The 12,560-nt window shown below is 42.1% G+C and overlaps 1 protein-coding gene across 2 annotated transcripts in view; it reads left to right on the top strand.

The window, feature by feature from the left end:
* Positions 1 to 3,461: 3,461 nt before the first annotated feature.
* DTNBP1 (dystrobrevin binding protein 1) overlaps positions 3,462 to 12,560 on the top strand; it is a 118,804-nt gene continuing 109,705 nt past the window's right edge. For both annotated transcript variants that reach the window (XM_070585088.1, XM_070585086.1), the window contains exons 1-2: positions 3,462 to 3,643; positions 12,049 to 12,102. In XM_070585088.1, the coding sequence (XP_070441189.1) occupies positions 3,588 to 3,643; positions 12,049 to 12,102 (110 nt within the window). In that variant the 5' untranslated portion in view covers positions 3,462 to 3,587. The remainder of the gene's footprint in view (positions 3,644 to 12,048; positions 12,103 to 12,560) is intronic.

Below are 12,560 nucleotides of genomic sequence, written 5' to 3'. Positions count from 1 at the left end.
TACAAAACAACTCATGTGCAACAGTAATTTTTTCTCTGTTTTCATTTTTTACAATTTACTTTTGTTTCTTTACAATAGATTGTCTCTTTTTATTAGCACTTATAGAACTTTCACTGTTTGGGATTTATCAGACATGATGAGGTTAAGAATATTCATAAAACACCTGAAAGCAAAGCACAAACATGCCATAGACTAATAAACAGTGCAATGGTCAAGACAGAAGTGATTGGGCACAACAAATACAGCTATTTTTTAGTGACATGCAGAGTCTTTTTGCTCTGATTTAGTCCTTTGTTAGAGTCCATGAAACTTAGTAAATTGAAAGCTTATGAGTAGAGGAGTTTAACTGAATGAAATAAATAAGATTTATTATTTCCCAGTGCAGTTTCCAAATCTACTAGAAACTGAGGCATCTATCTTTATAGATTTGATCATTTGATCACTTACTCTGTACCAGGTATTGTTTCTGGAAGGTGGAGGAGGGCTCAATTAACAGCACCCCTCTCTCTTACTTGTGTGAACCAACTGAGATACAAGACAATAGCATCAGCGTAAAGCAGCCAAAACATCCCTTTTATTTCTGGTAAGGCTGATGAAGCACATGGCTTATATTCATGGGTAAGAAGAACTCTTATTACTAAACCTTAGGTTAAGACTTGCCCACCCAGCCACTGGTGGTGTTCATAAAACACCTCAAGATGAAGCACTGGAAGTCCACACTGAAGGAAGAGAGGGTGGGGCCAGGGCCAGGCTCCTTATTCCCTAGCTTACTAATCACCAGTCACCTCTCCACCAGGAAAGGCCCAGAGTGTTACACTATGGAGGAGCTTCCTGCAAATGGAAGAAAATATCAGCAGTGGGAAAGAGGTGTTGCCTCCAACCATAAGCCAAGTATTTTATCTTATTTAATTCCTACAACAAAACAATCGATATTTATTGATTGTTTATTACATGTCATTCACTGTTTTACATGCTGGGATAGAGAGTTAAATAAGACAGACAAGGCAGTTTATGTCTGGGCCTATCCTCATGCAGCCACCTCACCCACCTCATTCAATTCCAGCCCCATCAGGTCTGTCTTTATTTAAAATTTGGTATTTTGTTCAAAGGTTTTTTTCACTAATTTTGAACTTTTAAATATTTCTTTAAAATATTATTCATCTTGATTACTGAGCTTTTCGGCTGCCTCCTAAATCTTGCACCTGAGATGGATGCCTTATCTGCCTCACACCAGTCCCAGCCCTGGTTTTAAAATAAATGTGTAAATTAATTAACAATTTTTTCTTAATTAAACAATTATTAAATAAATTATCAGCTAGTAACATGCACTAAGTTGAGAAACAGGGTACATATAGAAAGTGACTGGGGTGGTAACTCGAATGATCAGGGAAGGCCTGTCTAAGTAGATGATATGTAAGCTAAGACCTGAATGCCAGGAAGCAGCCAGCCATGGGACAGTTTGGAGAAAAGCTTGTGAAAAGCCCTCAAGGTGGAAATGAACCTGGAATTTTCAAGAAACACACACACACACCAAGTTAGTATGGCTTAAATGTCAAGGATATGATCGGCAAATAGTACTTGCTTTGGATAGAGTATTAGGAAGGGTACAAATTTTAGGACTTTGTAACCCAAGTAAGAAGTTTGAATTTTATTCTGTACAGGAAGCAAATGAAGGATTTTAACTAGGAGAGCAACATGATCTTTATACCAAACTTCTTAATCTCAAGAGCATGTGTCCAATGGCCCAGTCAGCCAAACACTGAGACGTCTGTGCTTGGAGATGGAGAAAGCTTCATTCAACTTGGCCAAAACAAGAGGATGGGAGGATAGGTCCTCTCAAATCTGCCTTAACGAGAGAAGAAAGCAGGAGGGTTTTATAGAGCTGAGGGGCTTGGCAGGAGAAGTTTCAGAGAAACAAAGGGGTAATCTTTTACTCCAGAGAAGCCCTTGGGCAATCTGACCTTTTGGGCATCAGTGGCAGCTGGGGGCTGGTCATCCGGGGATTGCAACTTCCCCAAAGGCATTTTCTTTCTTCTGCAAAACAAACTCACAAGTCTTTGAGACCCCTGAGTCAACCCTCAGGTTCAACAAGAAAACAGCAAATTGACAAGATTCATCTATGTCTGTGTTGGGATCAAGGCCCAAACACCTTGTTCTTATTAAATATCCACAGTAACCCTCAGGTACTTGGCTTCAATCTGATTGGTCTTTTAAATAATTCTCTTTGGCTGCTGTGTCAAGGATGGATTACAGGGGTGTGGATGGCAAAAGAGTAAGATCAGAGAGACCTGACAGGGCTCCTGGTGCAAGATGGTAGTGCCTTCAACTGGGACGATTATAATGAAGATGGAGGAAGGGGAACAAGTTCCAGCAGTATTTCTGAAATAGAATTGATTGGACTTGATGGATTAAATATGGAGGATGAGGAAAAGAGAGGAACTAGGGTGATTTCAGTTGGCTTAACTTGAGCAACTTGGTGGATGGTGGTGCCATTTACTGAAACGGAAAAGACTCGGGGATGAGCTGGTTAGGTTAGTATGCAACGGACTTTTCAATTAGTGGTATGTTGGGTTTGAGATGCCTCATTGAGTAAGCGACTGGTATAAATTGGAGAAGGGCACGGGCCGGGGGTAGGGGAGTGGTAGGACAAGACTGAAGATAAGAGATTTGGGTGTCATTGGTGCCTCCATAGAATTTACAGCATGGTAATGGATAGGATAACCCAGGGAGACAGCATCTATGGAGAAGGGCAGGAGGCTAGAAATGTAGCTTTGGGAGCAGCTGTTGAAAGAGGAAAATAGGAGAAGGGGTGGAGAGGAAGGTAGAGTGGAAGTATGGTGTCCTTGGAGGCAAGAGAAGAACGTTTCTTTAAGAATCGGATAAGGAACTGCCTTAAGAGCCATTGAGAGGTTGAGAAAAAAATCAGGGCAGGCAAATAACAAACGGTATAGGCAATACGGTGGTCACTGGTGACTCGACAAAGGCGACCTCCGTTGGTGTGAAGGGTACAATAGACATGATGGGGTAGGGTGAAAAGAGAACGGAAAGTAAGGATGTTAAATAGTTGATTATTACTGCCATTTTATAAACGAAGAAACCAAGGCTCAGAATGATTAACCACCTCCACCAAGGTCAAAGCCAGTGGGGTCAGATCCTGGACCCAGCGTCCGCGAAACAGTTTGCTACAGGGAGGAGCACACAATGCAAGTAATTGATCCAACTCTCTTTCAAACCGTAAAAACCAACGCTGCACTCAAAAAAGCCCTCGACTTCAAACATTCTTTCACGCTGCCACTTCTATTTTAAAGTGAAAAACGAGACAGCCTGGCTCGGATTGCAAAAAAGCATCAGTCTCTCGCCTTCTCAGCAGGCAGACAAGGACCGCCCCTTTTCCGCAGCCCGAGCCCGGCGCTGCCCACTGCGCCTGCGCGGGCCTGGCGCGGAGGGGGCGGGGCGGGGAGAGAGCGCGCGAGCGGGGGGCGGGAACGCGGAAGGGGCTGCGGCGCGGGGGCGCGGGCCGAGCCGGGGGCGGGGCCGGGCGCGAGTGTGCGGGGCGCGCGGGTGACAGGTGCGGGGGCGCGGCCGCGATGCTGGAGACCCTGCGCGAGCGGCTGCTGAGCGTGCAGCAGGATTTCACCTCCGGGTGGGTATGCGGTGGGGGACGGAAAGGGACCCGGGGGTTGGGCCGGGCCGAGGAGCCGGCGGCCGCACGGGACGCCGCCTCCCTCTCCGCGCGCTGGTCCAGTCCTGTCCCATCCCGCGCCCCGCCCCGCCCGGCCGAGGAAAGTAACGAACTTCGCGGCGTGGGGCGGGCGGCGCGAAGTAACTTAGGTCCCGACAGGCTGCGCTGAGTCTCGCCCCGGGCCGAGGGGTGGCAGGGAACGCAGCGGAGGGCGCTGGGGATGCGCGGACCCCTCCCGGCACCGAGCAGGGGAGTCACGTGAGGGGCGAGCGCGCGCCCCGCTTCCGCCCCCCGCGGGACGGCGGCCCTGCGCCCCGAGCCCCGCCGAGCCCATTACCCCTCGGGCCGCGGCGCTTAGCGGGGCCCGCGCCTCCTCCCAGTGCGAAGGCCGCCGGCGCCGCAGCCTCCCCGGCTGGGCCGGAACCAGCCGGTCGTGTCTGGCTCTCCCGCTCGCCTCTTCCCCTTTTGCTTTCTCTCCACCTTTGCCCCTTTAACGCCTCGGTGAGGAAACTTGGGCAAGAAAAACAGCAGTCCACTAACGCTCTCTGAATACCCAGTGGTTAAGAGCACAGGCCAGGCCGATCCCAAACTTTACTTAGAACCACCCGGAAACCTTTTAACAATCCCGATGCCCGGGTCGCAGCCCAAACCAGTTAAATCAAACGCGGGATGGAGTTTTGAAGACCCCCCCAGGCGATTGCAGTGTGCAGTGAAGACTGGGAACCACCGGCGTAGAACCTGGCGCCAGACTGCCTGGGTTCTCGTCTGTACCGCTTAAGCAGACGTGTTTTTGCAATTTCCTTGAATTGTTTTGCCTCACTTTCCGCTACTCTACAATGGGGATAAAGATGGTACTTATCTCATAGGGTTATTGTGAGGATTAATGAATTAATATGTAAAACACGCAGTAAGCACTATGTCACTATTGTTCCTACTCTGCGTATTTCATCTTAATTTTTTCATTACTTTAGAAAGGGTGTCGCCCTTTATAAAGGATCTGTTACCTTTAGCCTACAGATCCTTTGGAGAATGCTCTGAATATGAGGACATCTCAATCATACTGTTTTAAATTTGTAATGAGAAAGATGTTAGCTGAAATTTTATCTCATGGGATAAAAATGTTTATATTGTTTGCCTTTTGGGTGCGGAGTCGTGACAAACTGGGAAATACTTGAGCGTTTACCACATGTAAAGTATTTTTGATAATTCTGGTTTGGTATTCTCAAGAATATTAATTATAGATGCTGTAGGAGTCATTCATTCGTGGTGTGTTTGCATGCTTGCATTCTTTCCCCCTTTAAATTTAAAAAGTAACTTCTTTTCAGAGTGTAAATTACTGAATTGAAAAATTTTGGTGTGATACTGGGACGATCCACTTGTAGCGTGAGGATGGGCATAGATAAACCCATCTGGTAAACCCCCGCTATCATTACTTCAAGGAATTCCTTGATAGGGTAACAGTCCCTCTGCTGGTAGTTACTCTATTTCTAGGTCATGTGGTTGCCTCGGAACCCACTCATAGTCCTGACCTTTGCTTTACAAGGCTAGATTTACCTAGGAATATGGACTGTGGACCCAAAACTTCCTGACACATCTGGATAACCTGAGTTTAGTGTTTAGTTAGGGAGAGTGTTGAAGGGATCTGGTTAGAACCCCTTGGAAACTGACGTGACTTCTTGAAGATTCCGTAGACTGGCGTCAGTTTGGGATTAGACATCCCGAGAGGGTTTTCATTCCATTTAGGCCCTTTGTTGGCTTCCTCCTTGTACAGGTCACTCTCAGCTGACAGACCCCTGGACTTCAGTGTGTGCCAGTAGCCTGTCACCTGGCAGAGAAATAACTCGTCTCCAAGTGATGTCTGTCTTCCGGGTGACTGGCAGCTCTAAACTCTGATGTTCACTTCAGTCAGGTGCACAAATTCCTATGCAATTCTTACCATGAAAAAAAACCCCACTTAATTCATTTTAGTAAACTCTTCCATATTCAGCTATTTTACGTAATTGAATATTTTGCCTTGCTGAGAAAAGATGAAATTAAACCCAGTACAGGTGTATATTGCATGAAGGCGCTGAGGGTTTCAAAGATGAAAGGGACGTGGCTCTCACCTCCTGAAACTGTCAAATTGAACCTGGCGTTCCTTTGGAACGCTTGGCGTTAATACCCATAGAAGCCAGAGCAGCTGGCTTCTGAAATAATTGGAAACTTCCACTATTCGAGTTGCCCCAGGGGATCCATAGAAGAAAGGCATAGTGCTTTTTCTGAGCTCCTTCAGTGTGACCAGTGTTGCTCTTCACAGTCACCCAGAACAGCATGCTCTCGTCACAGCTTTTCTGCTCGTTTTCAATTTCTAAAAATTCATAGAACTGAAGCTTAAATGTAGGCAAATTTACTTTTTTTTTTTTTTTTAAAGTAAGATAGGGTTATTTTTTATCAGCCTCAGAAGAGGATGTCACGTTAGTGGCTAAAGCATGTCTGTTGAAGACAATGAATTTCTACCTTCCATTCAAACTTAGAAAAAATGCAACTTGAGATCACTTAAGGGCAGTGGAGAGCTTGCTGGTGGCCTGTGAGGGCCTCTAGGTTGTGCATGGACTTGTGGCCTTTTTTGTAAATTTTTATTCATAACAACAGTTATGGCAAAATTGAGATGAACCTAGAAATTCTGTTACTTTCTGACTTAAGTGGGTGGCCGGCTGGCCCAAAGGCCACTGGCCTGAGGGGCTTCGTTCTGGGCCTCTTTTTCCTTCACCTGAGTGAGTCCTGATTTGATTCAACTCCCTCAGAACTCGGGGAGCCTTTTGGAGAGTTCACGTGGAACATCCGCTTGATGTTGGCTTGAGCTTGGAGGAAACTTCTGGATATACTGAAGCTCGTACTTCAAATCTAGTCTGGTCTTTGATTTTTCTCTTTTGAGCCAGTTATGAGCAAAGACCTCAGGATGGAAGTATTCAGACATGCAAAAACTCTTCAGGGAACTGAAAATCAGATTTACTGAAGGTTTACAGCCTCCAGTCACCGGCTGGCGCTTCCTGTTCGTAATTCTCTGGATTCTCGTGGGTAGGGATAGAAAACCTATAGTTATTACTTGTGGCAACTAGACAGTGGGTGTTTCCCCCTCAAAGCCGCCACTGCCCCTGACCTCCACCCCTGCCCGGTATGTTCCTTCTCTCTTCTCCGCTCCCATAGTATGACAACCTGCTCACAGGAGAGGATCTAATAATCTAATTCACAGTGTGGTGAAATAGTGAGGTTTTGCCTAAAATGTTGACTCTCCCAGGATTACTCACCTTTTTAATAAGCAGGAAAAAAAAATCTCAATATTGAATTTGATTCAGTAAATATTTACTGAGTTCCTAGGAAGTGCCAGACACTAGGCTAGGCACTCAAAGTGTCCATTTTCATAGAAGCTTTTTTCATTTTATTAAAAAAAATAGATTTAGGGGCCGGCGGCCCAGTGACGCAGCGGTTAAGTTCACATGTTCCACTTCTCGGCGGTCTGGGGTTCGCCGGTTCAAATCCTGGGTGCAGACATGGCACCGCTTGGCAAGCCATGCTGTGGTAGGCGTCCCACATATAAAGTAGAAGAAGATGGGCACGGATGTTAGCTCAGGGGCAGTCTTCCTCAGCAAAAAGAGGAGGATTGGCAGCAGATGTTAGCTCAGAGCTAATCTTCCTCAAAAAAAAAAAAAAAAAAAGATTTAAGAGGCCGCATGCTCCGTTTTGTGTAGTCTTTATTAAGCAGTACCTATATATTGGGCTAGATCCTGGGCCCGCAGAGTTGACTAAAACAGTTTCTGCCCTCCAGCTACCCTAGACTGGCGGTGCTGTAAAGCAAAGCAGGAGGAACAGAATGTCAAAGATACAGGTGATGTGGCCCAGAGGAAAGTCATTAATTCACATGTGTCTACCGAAGGCTTCAGAGAGGAGGTGGCTTCTAAACTGGGCCTTGAAGAATGAGGAGGGATTGTGATAGATTTGGGTGAGGGCATTTCAGAGATGGAAGCAGTCGTGGGAGGTGAAACTGGAAAGGAAATTTAGTGACTGATAATAGAGGATCTTCAATGCTTGGCTAAATTAATTCATTTATCAGCTATTTATTGAGCACTTCCTCTGTGGCAGGCACTACTCTAGGAGCTAAGGATGTAGCAGAGGACACACCAGACAGGAAATAATGTCCCTGCACTCATTCTAGTGGCAGGAGGCAGAATATCTAGAAGGTCGTAAGTACTGTTGTTAAAAATAAAGCAGGTTAAGCGGGCTGGGGGATGGGGTGATTGCTACTTTATATGGTGTGGTCCTGGCTTATTTTTAGGTTGACTGAATCTTTTGAAGTTTTTTGTGGAGGGGTGCAGCATGAACCTGCCTGTAGTTGTGGAAGAATAATTTGAGAGGACTAGAGATGGGGAACAGGGAGATTATTTAGGAGGCTATAATTATGGGCCAGATGAGAGATGATAAGGCTGTGCTGGTAGAAATTTAAAGGAGGGAGTGGATGTGACAGGCGCTGGTCGAACTTGTCAACAGTGCGATATAGGAAGTGGAAAAGGTAGAGAAATTGAGGATGTTAATTTTGGAGTATCTTAGATAAATGATGTCACTCACCAACGTAAAAGAATTTAAGAGTAGTTTTGAGAGAGAGGGAGCAGTTGACAGTGAATCTGTTGAGACATAACTTATGGCTTGACATCCAAGAAGCCATTGGAAATCTGAGAAACACTCAGGAGAGAGGTCAGAGTGGAGCGCTGTATTTGGGGTTAATTGGGATGGAGATAGTCTAAATTCCTCTCCCTTTCCTGAGTCTCGGCAGCTTTTGTGTGAATCTCTCAGACTTCAGAGCTCAAGAGTCATAGGCACTTCTAAGTGTGATTGATGCTTTTGTCTCCCTGATCTTGTTTTTAAAAAAGAAAGAAAAAATTGATAAATATTAATGGGAAATGTAATAGATTGGGTTTCTATTCGTAAACAGAATTTGAAGTCAGAATAATGGAGACTTGAACATGGTTAAAGGAATTGACCTTAAATGACAAAATATGCTAATTAATATATTTTTATGGTGTTTTAAAGCAATCATCCTTACCTTTCATAATAGCTGGTGAGGTTAAAGGAGTAGGAAATTGAGGTGCAAATAAATGGAATGCCATCATAGTCACCCCATGCAGTCAAGTCAGCTAGAGAAAGCACATTTTCTGCTCATCAGTCACTGTAGTGCTCCATATGTCATTCTGTTTATCTACTTTTTTAAACTTCTTGTCTAAGCAGTTTTGCTAATCACCTCCAATTCTTAATAAGCTGCTTCCATTTTAGTATTTTCTAAAAAGCTTGAAGAAATAAATGTGCTGGTGTCAAGTTAAGGTAAATCTTTGGAACAGTCTAAAAATAAATATCGAAATGTTATGATGAATTTGAGGGTTAGTGCTTTGAACTCAAAAGTATGCATTAGTTGCTTTTAGTGGAAGGTAATTGTCAGGTGGCTCTCTTACGTCTGTATATTAACATACCCACACAGCAGCACTGTTGTCTTCCTGGGGGTGTGTGGTATTACAAAGATTAGGAACGGTGGAGAAGCCTTTTATAGGAACTGGTGCAGTGGGCAACCTCTACTTTATTTCACCTTGGTCCAGTAATGTACGTAGTTTCTTACCTTTCTTGACGTTGATAATTTTTATCTATCTATCATTTGAATTAGCTCTGTAGTTTACAGAATGCGGTCAAAGTCATATTTAGAATTTTATTTAATTCTTGTGGCAAATTATTACGGTCAGTGTAGTATTACCATTTTATTTTCGAGGAAACTGGAGTATTACATCTAGATCAGTATTTCCTTCTCAGTGTGTTGTGACACTGTGGGACTTGAGACTTTATTAGTGGGTTGTTTCCAGCACAGAATCGCTGTGAGAAACTTAAGAAACTCATCTTAAGAAAAGATGAATATATAAAAGATTGTTTTTGTTGTTTAAAATTTTTTTTACAGAGTTTTAAACATATATAAAAAGAGAATAACCTGGGGAACCCCGTATATTCATTATTCAGATTCAGCAGTTCTCAACTGTTGCCACATTTGCTCTGTATCTCCCTTATTTATAAAGTAAATTCAGACTTGTCTATACATCGCTCATACGTCAGTTTGCATCTCTAAAAAAACAGACATTATATAAATGCGATGCCAGTATCATACCTAATAAAATTAACGCTAATTCTCTGATATTATCAATTATCCAGTCCATAATCAAATTTCCTGGTTCTTAGAAATGTCTTTTTACAGTTGATTTGTTCAAATTCAGATCAGATAAGTTCCACACATTACATTTGCTTAAAGACCAATTTTTAAACCAGCTGGTTGTTAAGGAGCCACATGGGGAAGCTCTTATTGACCCTTCCAATAATTTTATTTTCAGCTCCCTGTAACCTTCCTTTTTCCTCTTTTATTCCAAACTAATTTTTTCTTTCTTTTTTGGGTGTGGAGGGTGTGGAGGAGAACCCCATATTTAATGTGTTATAATTGAGAAATTAAAAGTTTATTTCAGAAATAAATATTTGAAGTACCATCCAAGAGATTTTGCAATAAGATTGGTCTAAAGAAGATCTTAGCAGTTACCTTTCAATATCCTCGTAACATCTAATCAAATGGAGTTTTCCTGAATGACTAAAAATAATACTAGAACCATTTAGAGCGTAATGCACTAATGTGTATGACTGTCCTAGTATAATTCTACTTGGGATGTCACACCTAAGTGCCTTTCTCAAATATTGGAGTGGAAGTGGTGGAGCATGGCTATCAAAATACCTTTCTCTAGCTGTTGTTCCCTAGCTGTCTTAGTTTAAACCGGATTTACTAGTTTCCAAGGTAAGCTTGAAAGTTTATATTGTTTCTCTAGGACAGATTAGACTTTTTAAATACAACTCCCTAGATGCGTCTAGAGTGATATATGCAAATTAGTTTTGTATTAAAGATATTACTGAAACTTTTTAACATTATATAGAAATTAATCTCATCAATGTTTTAGTTTTTGAAAAAGAACGTAGAACAATACAAAAATCTTTGTATGAAATTGGCATTCTAATATGTTCGAAAAAGGCATTTGATCAGAATTCCCATTCTGGTACTGATCCAGGCATTATTGACAAAAAACAAGTTGGAATCTTGTGTCAGGGCTTGTGTGTGTGGTGTACAATATGAGGCTGGGGCATTCCTGTGAGAGTCGGCTTGTGTGTTAGGACAGTTTCTGGCCGATGGCAGTAAAGTGTCTTGAAGAAGGACCACCTATTTGGAGTTTTACAAAGGCTTTCTGGGGACGAGCAGTGGTACTGTGGCCTACATATCAGAGTCAATTTAGAAATGAGTATGTGTGGAAGTAATCACATTAAGAACATGTACAACAATATCTCGTTTTATATGAAATTATCTCATCATTTAGCACTTGTTGTTTGGCACCCTCTATTGTATAGTACAGAGTCCATAGCCAAAAGAAGGTGAAAATGGGCCAGTGAAGTGAAAATAAATTGTACACAGTCTAGAATGTCGTATTTTATAGATAGAAGAGAATGTTTAATTTTATGTTGTATATGCATTTCTAGCCCATTTATGTTTTCCAGCCCAGTAATTTAAAAAAGCAAATAGAAGGGGAGGAGGCTGCTGTGGTGAAGTCGCTAGCAGAAGCAGTAAGTGATAGCTGATAACCAGATGAGGATTGGTGAGATGGAAAATGGAAACTTAGGAAAAAATAGACACAGGATCCCAAACAAACTCAGAAAACCACTGTGCCAAAGTTGGTTTCAAGATGGTAAATAAAAAGGCATTCCTAGCTCCAAGGAGAGTACTGTTTTGCCACAAAATGCAGTCAGTGGTATTTATGATAATGATCTGCAGTTAATCAGAAAATGTTAAATAGAATGTACCAAGTCTTCTTTAATGAAAGAGGTTTGTAAAATATTTTAGGAAGCTTTTTGTCAATAGCTAAAATTTCACAAAATATTGGTGCTTAAAGCGATTTGAGTGCCTGGCATAGTATCTACTAATAAAATGTGCTGCTGAGAGATCCTTGTCACCCGTGAAGTTCACCTACATGGACCACTTCTTTTTCCAATGATGCCAGATAAATGAGGTTTCTCTAGTCCGATCACGTTTGGGAATTGTTTCTAAAATAGGGATATAGGCAAGAAAAAGTATAAAAATGTTTGCTACAAATTTTCTGTTTGTGGTGTCTGATGTAATAGTAAAGACTCAAATATTTGTTGTCCGTAGAGATGCTTAATTCTGCTAAAAAAATTAGCTTATCCAACCCCAAATTTTAACAACTGTGAAATTTACTCTTGAAAAAATCTCTCGAGCTGTAAAAATATGATATTTTATACTTGTTGGATTATAGGCTGAAGAATTTAAGTGACAAGTCAAGAGAAACCAAAGTAAAAAGCAAACCCAGGTAAGCTTGTGCTGATTGAATTTACTGACACCAAGTTCATACAACTTTTGGTTGTAGTCATAATAATATAATTACTTTAATGGGTTTTACATCTGTTGAGCGCATCAGACTACAAAACAATTTATTGATTCTTTCTAAATGTTGTGACACTGGAAAATTTTCTGATAAAATTGTAAAATGATTGAAAAAATAGTGAGATGTAATTGTTTTCCTCTATGACAGTCATAGCTGTTGTTTGATCACCATCATTTTTATTTATAAAGAGCAAAGTGAAAGTTTTGCAGTATTGAGAAGCAAATTAATAATGAAATGGTGCTTAGCAAGTGAGCCTCTTCAGCTGTGTTACCTGTTTTGTGTGAAAACACTGGTATTAGTTGTGCAATTTTTTCATTGTTTAATAAAGTAAAGCATATGACCAAGTTTCACTTTAAACCTAAAGATGGGGAGCTTTTAAAAAA

Source organism: Equus przewalskii, chromosome 19 (assembly GCF_037783145.1).
Source record: "Equus przewalskii isolate Varuska chromosome 19, EquPr2, whole genome shotgun sequence".
Lineage (NCBI taxonomy): Eukaryota > Metazoa > Chordata > Mammalia > Perissodactyla > Equidae > Equus > Equus przewalskii.
The sequence above is the reverse complement of the archived record's forward strand: the minus strand, read 5'-3'. Positions and strand labels throughout refer to the sequence as shown.